Source organism: Neomonachus schauinslandi, chromosome 1, assembly GCF_002201575.2.
Source record: "Neomonachus schauinslandi chromosome 1, ASM220157v2, whole genome shotgun sequence".
NCBI classification, from domain to species: domain Eukaryota; kingdom Metazoa; phylum Chordata; class Mammalia; order Carnivora; family Phocidae; genus Neomonachus; species Neomonachus schauinslandi.
In genome coordinates, this window is record NC_058403.1 from 188,305,320 (window position 1) to 188,313,536 (window position 8,217).

General features: G+C 37.2%; 1 protein-coding gene across 2 annotated transcripts in view; it reads left to right on the forward strand.

Annotated features, from left to right (window-relative positions):
- CFAP20DC (CFAP20 domain containing) overlaps window positions 1-8,217 on the forward strand; it is a 267,426-nt gene that overhangs the window by 112,531 nt on the left and 146,678 nt on the right. For both annotated transcript variants that reach the window (XM_021695068.1, XM_021695069.1), the window contains exon 6: window positions 6,049-6,205. In XM_021695068.1, coding sequence (XP_021550743.1) covers window positions 6,049-6,205 — 157 coding nt within the window. The remainder of the gene's footprint in view (window positions 1-6,048; window positions 6,206-8,217) is intronic.

Below are 8,217 nucleotides of genomic sequence, written 5' to 3' on the forward strand. Positions count from 1 at the left end.
AAAACCTTTGGGATGCAGCAAAATTGGTCCTAAGAGGGAAGTATATAGCAACATAAGCCTACGTCAAGAAGCAGGAAAAATCTCAAATAAAACAACCTAACCTTACACCTAAAGGAGCTAGAAAAAGAACAACAAACAAAACCTAAAGCCAGCTGGAGGAAGGAAATAGTAAAGATAAGAGCAGAGATAAAGGATATAGAAATAAGAACAACAAAAACAAAACATTAGAACAGATCAATGAAACCAGGAGCTGGTTCTTTGGGGAAAAAATACCAATAAAATTGATAAACCCCTAGCCAGACTTATAAAAAGAAAAGAGAAAGGACCCAAATACATAAAATCACAAATGAGAGAGGAGAAATAACAACCAAAATCACAAAAATACAAACAATCAGAATATTATGGAAAACTATATGCCAACAAATTGGACAACCTGGAAGAAATGGATAAATTCCTAGAAACATATAAATTACCAAAACTAGAACAGGAAGAAATAGAAAAGTTGAACAGACCAATAACCAGCAAAGAAATTGAACCAATAATAAAAAAACTCCCAACAAACAAAAGTCCAGGACCAGATGGCTTCACAGGTGAATTCTACCAAACATTTAAGAAGAGTTAATACCTAATCTTCTAAAACCATTCCAAAAAATCAAAAATAAAGGAAAATTTCCAAATTCATTGTATGATGCCAGCATTACTCTGATATCAAAGCTAGCTAAAAACGCCACAAGAAAAGAGAACTGCAGGCCATTATCTCTGATGAACATAGATTCAAAATATCCTCAATAAAATGCTAGCAAACTGAATCCAACAATATATTTTAAAAATCATTCACCACGTTCAAGTGGAATTTATTCCTGGGTTGAAGCGTAGTTTAATATTTGCAAGTCAATCAATGTGATATATCACATTAATAAAAGAAAGCATAAGACTTTAAAATAAAGACTGTAACAAGAGACAAAGAAAGGCACTATATCATAATAAAAGGGACAATCCAACAAGAAGATTTAACAATTATAAATATGATCATTTCAATAGATGCAGAAAAAGCATTTGATAAAGTACAACATCCATTCATGATAAAAACCCTCAACAAAGTTTTAGAGGGAACATATCTCAACTTAATAAAGGCCAAATATGAAAAACCCATAGCCAATATCATCCTAAAGGGGGAAAAGCTGAGAGCTTTTCCTCTCCGGTCAGGAACAAGGCAGGAATGTCCACTCTCACTGTTTTTATTCAATGTAGTACTAGAAATCCTAGCCACAGGAATCAGACAACAAAAAGAAATAAAAAGCATCCAGATCAGCAAGGAAGAAGTAGAACTTTCACTATTTGCAGTTCCCATGATACTGTATAGAGAAAACCCAAAAGACCCCACCAAAAAATGAATTCAGTAAAGGTAAATGAATCAATAAGGTCGCAGGATACAAAGTCAACATAACAGAAATCTGTTGCATTTCTACATACCAATAATGGAGCAGCAGAAAAAGAAATTAAGGAATCAATCTCACTGTACAAAAAAACAATAAGATACCTAGGAATAAACCCAAGCAAAGAGTTGAAAGACCTGTACTCTGAAAACTACAAAATACTGATGAAAAAATTGAAGATGACACAAAGAAATGGAAAGACATTTCATGCCCGTGGATTGAAAGAACAAATATTGTTAAAATGTCTATACTACCCCAAACAATCTACACATTTAATGCAATCCCTATCAAAATACCAACAGCATTTTTCACACAACTACAACATAGAATATTAAAATTTGTGTGGAACCACAAAAGATCCCAATAGCCAAAGCAGTCTTGAAAAAAGAAAAGCTCGAGCCATCACAATTCTGGACTTCAAGTTATATTGCAAAGCTATAGTAATTAAAATAGTATGGTACTGGCACAAAAATAGACAAATCAAGAGAACAGAATAGAAAACCCAGAAATGAATCCATAATTATATGGTCAATTAATCTTTGACAAAGCAAGAAAGAATATTCAATGGGAAAAAGACTGTCTCTTCAACAAATGGTGTTGGGAAAACTGGACAGCAACATATAAAAGAATGAAATTGGACCACTTTCTTACATCATACACAAAAATAAATTCAAAAATGGATTAAAGGCCTAAATATGAAACCTGAAACCATCAAAATCCTAGAAGAGAACACAGGCAGTAACTTCTTTGGCATCGGCCATAGCAGCTTATATCTAGGTATATCTCCTGAGGTAAGGGAAATAAAAGCAAAAATAAATTAGTGGGACTACATCAAAATAAAAACCTTCTTCACAATGAAGAAAACCATCAACAAAACTGAAAGCCAACCTACAGAATGAGAGAAGATATTTGGAAATGACATACTAATAAAGACTTAGTATCCAAAATATATAAAGTAATTATACAACTCAACACCCAAAAAAAACAAATAATCCAATTAAAGAATGGGCAGAAGACATGAATAGACATTTTTCCAAAGAAGACATACACATGGCCAACAGACACATGAAAAAATGCTCAACATCACTTATTATCAGGGAAGTGTGAATCAAAACTACAGTGAGATATCACTTCACACCTGTCAGAATGACTGAAATCAACAACACAAGAAACAGGTTTTGGTGAGGTTGTGGAGAAAAGGGAACCCTCTTACACTGTTGGTAGTAATGCAAACAGGTGCAGCCACTCTGGAAAATAGTATAGAGAGTCCTCAAAATTTTTAAAAACTACCCTACAATCCAGCAATTGCACTACTAGGGATTTACCCAAAGAATACAAAAATACTTCAAAATAATTCAAAGGGATACATACACCCCAATGTTTATAGCAGCATTGTCTACAATAGTCAAATTATGGAAACAGCCCAAGTTTCCATTGACTGATGAATGGATAAATAATAATGGATAAATATACAATGGAATATTACTGAGCCATAAAACAATAATGAAATCTTGCCATTTGCAATGACCTGGATGAAGCTAGAGAATATAATGCTAACCAAAATTAAGTCAGTCAGAGAAAGACAAATACCATATGATTTCACTCATATGTGGAATTTAAGAAACAAAGCAAAACAATCAAACGTAAAAAAAAAAAAAAAAGAGGGGGGGCAAACCAAGAAACAAACTCCTGACTTTAGAGAACAAACTGATGGTTACTAGAGAGGAGGTGGTTGGGGGGATGGGTTAAATAGGTGATGGGGATCAAGGAGTGCACTTGTCCTGATGAGCACCGGGTGATGTATGGAAGTGTTGAATCACTATATTGTACACCTGAAACCAATATAATACTGTATGTTAACTAACTGGAATCAAAGTTAAAACTTAAAAAAAGTAAAATGAAAGATTGAAAGTATGTGTATTGGCATGTATGTGTATGTATGTCCTCAGACATCACACACACATGTAGATCATTATTTGTTGAGCACTTTCCATGATGCATGTGTCCAGGCAGGGGAATAACAGCAGCTTGACTATGATGAATAAGAAAAGTGTGTAGTAGGTAAGGGCCTGGTTTCTTGGGACTCAGAGTTTTTGAAGGAAGAGGACACCAATTCCCAAGCCAGCTGATGGAGTCTGATGAGGTATAGAGGCGCAGCCCGCTGAAGGGTTCATCTAAGTAGGGAATAAAGGGCAGGGCCCTGAGAAGAAATGCCCAGCATGTTCCCATGCCTCCCTGGATTTGGAAAGTATTATTCCTTGTTTAAAACCAAGCTCATGTCGCCTCTAAGCCTTTCCTAGATATAGGAAAACTCGGATTCAAATACAATAACGCAGATAATTTTAAAAGCAATCATTAACTTTAGAAATATAAAGAAGTTGTATAACAAAAGGTAATCATAGAGCATCACTTGGCTCAGTTGTGTACATTATTCACATAGTCACAGTAAGGAAAGCACGGAATATGGATTTTGAGGAAAAAGATAAAAAAAGAACGAATGGGAGACAATTATCTAGGGAGGCTGAAGCGGAAAAAGTAGGGTAAGTGAACTACAAGTCTTATCTACCATAATAGGAAGACAGTGGATAATGTCTAAAATTGATAAATCAACAGGTATTCTTTAAAAATACAGAGAGAAGAAAAGTTAAGAGTTGACAGTATGATTAGAGGAGTGGAGAAGTGACAAGAACTGTATTTTGTATAAAATTTGGCATGTTTGGGCCTATATTTGCATATAATATCATGGCATTTTGAAAATTTTTTTTAAAGAAGCCTTTCTTGAGCTTCCCCATCCTCCCACGTTGAGCCCCCTCTGCACTAACAGTATAAAACAGACACTACATGTCTGCCTCCAGCCGCCCTTTTCAGACTGGAAGAACTCCCATTCCTTGCTGTAATGTCAGAGTCATGCCCAGCGTTTAACACCTGGGAGAAGTGCTTAGCACATATGGGGAAGAATGGATGAATACAGTTACTTTTGGGACAAACCAGCTGAATAATTGCACATGAGACATAATCTTAATCAAGTCTTTTAGGAATAGGAACCACAGAAAAACAATAGTGATGCTAATATAATAATATTAATAATTATTATTGGATTGCTAGAAACCCCAATACCTCCATCCCCTGTAACCTGGATTTTACCAAGCCCTGATGTTTCATTCACCCTAGGGCATGCCTACTGGATTTGTCCCTTACATCCCACCTCCTATACTAGCCCTCTACCAGACCCTCCTCACTTCATGCTTAAATGACTGACTGGTCTTTCTGTGCTTCAGTCTATCTCTACTCTACCTCAGCCTTCCTCCACCCCCAAATATTCCTGCATTATGGTTAGTTCAGACTTCCCAGCACTCTACTCTTGTCACATTCTCCTTCAAGAATCAAAGTGACACCTTACCCACTGAAGTCCAAGGTTCTCCTCCTAATCATTCAGTGCCTCCAGAACCTGGCCTTACTGGTCCATCCCACAGTTACCTCTCAGACCTCTCCAGAGCTCGCCACCCTGAAAGGCAAGCCGGTCTTATTATTGCATCACACTCAGTCCTCCTTCCCACCTTTTATTATACCTGACTTCTTTTCACTCAAAAGACCAGAGCATCCCCATGGCCTGAGAATATAATTTTCTGTTGAGACACCTCCAAATAATCTTCATGTATTTAATTAAGGACTTACTGCAATCTCTTTTACTTTTCTACAGTGGAAACCACCTCAGGTTTTCCTTCATAATAAAATCAACATTCCTAAATAGAATTTGCCTTTAAGGATAATTTCATTTATCAATAAATATAACTTTCAATTTTGACAGATTAATAAAATGAACCTCATGTAAACTGTTCTTCTAATCAAATAATGCAAGAGCCTGATATTTTAAAAGAAGTACAGACAACCTTAAATACTACTTTTCTTTTAATTTCAAAAATTCTTTTCCCTGTTGTTGTCCTGCCATCTTCAATGTGTCTTAATTTCTTACTAAATGATTATTTTCTCCATTTAGAGAATTCATTTGATGAAGTATTGAGGAGTCTAATTGTTTAATAGGCAGAAATTAGTCCCTGCAAGAGTACTTTAAAAACTGGCAAGTTCTAGGCATAATTACAAATTCTTTGAAAGAATCTATTTCTGTACAATAGGTTAATTGGTTTTAAGTAGACAGCACTGGCCACAATTTAAACCCAGCTTCCAATTTCATCCATGATTTTTTTTAACAAATATAAGTGGCTAATTATGATCAAATTAGTCCCCTTGAAGGAACAATTGGCTACTTATCCCTGATTTTCAAGATTTAAGTGGTCTAACGCACCTGCAATTAGCTTCCCACTAGCATACTGCCTACAGATCCAGAGTTATTTCCCAAAGTTGTCAGAATCTTGCCTCATAATGAGAACTCTACAGCCAGATGACCAATGTCTAGTTTAGATTATGATGACTTCTTTGGAAAAATCAAGGCAATTTTTAAGAAAACTGAAGCCAAAATAGAGATTTGCCTAAGGGAGGATTTGGGGCTGGTTGATCCAGACAATTGCCTCAATTCTCTGGACTATCCACATATAGATGATTTGTTCATCTCTGTGATTCTAGAAAGTACTTACTCTTCTTTTCTTTATTTTAGTGGTGCAATCTATGCATAGACTTGGTAGCATTTACCAGTGAAATATTCAAGGGAGCAGTTTTCCAGTCATTGGATGGAATTATTGTCTCAGCTAACTGTAAGCTGCGGAAGATCTTCACTTTAAAATGCAAGCCTCAAGACACTGCTGATAAAGATGGTATGTTCAAGTTGCTACTATCAAGATTTTTAAATTCTCCAATGTGCTTAAAATTAGACATACCTTTGGATAGCATGAGTACATGGTAATTGTTTTTCTAATTTTATCTTGTTTTATTGTGGAAAAACACTTAACATGAGACCTCTTAACAAATTTTTAAGTGTAGTATATGTTTTTAGTGACTATAGGTGCAATGCTCTAAGCAGATCTCTAGAGCTTATTCATTTTGATCAAAACCCATTGATTAGTAACTCCCCCTTTCCCCTTCTCCTCAACCACTGGCAAGCACCATTCCACTCTGATTCCTTGAATCTAACTATTTTAGATACCTTATGTAAGTAAAAGCATATAGTATTTGTCTCTCTGTAGTTGGCTTATTTCACTTACCATAAGTCCTTGTGGTTCATTCATGTTGTAGCATATGTCATTCTTTACTCTGAATCACATGTTTATTTTTATTGTAGCTGAATGTCAAAGATATTTTTTTTATTTTTGTGATTATTTTTCTTTTTTGTTTATGATAGCACTTACCATGTGAATTAGTCAAGGGTTTTAGTTGCAAGCAATGGAATCCACTCTGGGTAGTTGAAACAGAAAAAAGAATTTATATAAGGAATTTAGCCAGTTCATAGAATCTCAAGGATACCCAGAAAGTCAGGCTTAGAGGCTACAGGCAAGAACAAACACAACCCCCACCACAAGACTGCTCCAAGGAAGACCCCCAATAGCTACTGAAACTGGACAAAGACTCCCTAAGTCACAGCACAATGCTGGGCTCTAGGTTCCAGAATTTCTATCATTGCTGCCCTGGAAAACTAAATATCTTCTTCCTCACCACCCTCACCAGAAGTAGACTTCTTCATGTTTCTCTCTACTGAACAGAGGCAAACATGGCTGTGTCTGACTTGTAGAGCCTAAATCACATGCTGCAAGGGTGGCTAGCAAAGTGAATATCTGATTCCTGACGAGGAAGATGGGACTCATTGTGTAGCAATGTCACCAAATTAACAATGGTGTTCAAGAGATGTCAACATTCAGGGCGCCTGGGTGGCTCAGTGGGTTGAGCATCTGCCTTTGGCTCAGATTGTGATCCTGGGGTCCTGGGATTAAGCCCCAAGTTGGGCTCCCTGCTCAGCGGGGAGCCTGCTTCTCCCTCTCTCTCTGCCCCTTCCTCTGCATTCTGCCTCTCTCTCTCTCGTGAATAAATAAAATCTTTTTTATTTATTTTTTAAATTTTATTACGTTATGTTAGTCACCATACAGTAGATCATTGGTTTTTGTTATTTTTTTTTTAAGATTTTATTTATTTGACAGAGAGAGACACAGCGAGAGAGGGAACACAAGCAGGAGGAGTGGGAGAAGGAGAAGCAGGCTCCCTGTGGAGCAGGGACCCCGATGCGGGGCTTGATCCCAGGACCCTGGGATCATGACCTGAGCGGAAGGCAGATGCTTAACGACTGAGCCACCCAGGTGCCCCAATACATGATTGGTTTTTGACGTGGTGATCCACTATCCATTGTTTTCGTATAACACCCAGTGCTCCATGCAGTACGTGCCCTCCTTAATACCCATCACCAGGCTAACCAATCCCCCCTCCCCCCCTCCCCTCTAAAACGCTGTTTGTTTCTCGGAGTCCATAGTCTCTCATGATTCATCTCTCCCTCCAATTCCCCCTCCCCATTTATCCCTTCCTTCTCCTAATGTCCTCCATGCTATTCCTTAAGTTCCACAAATAAATGAAACCATATGATAATTGACTTTCTCTGCTTGACTTATTTCACTTAGCATAATCTCCTCCAGTCCCATCCATGTTGATGCAAAAGTTGGGTATTCATCCTTTCTGATGGCTGAGTAATATTCCATTGTATATATGGACCACATCTTCTTTATCCATTCATCTGTTGAAGGGCATCTCGGCTCTTTCCACAGTTTGGCTATTGTGGACATTGCTGCTATGAACATTGGGGTGCATATGGCCCTTCTTTTCACTACATCTGTGTCTTTGGGGTAAA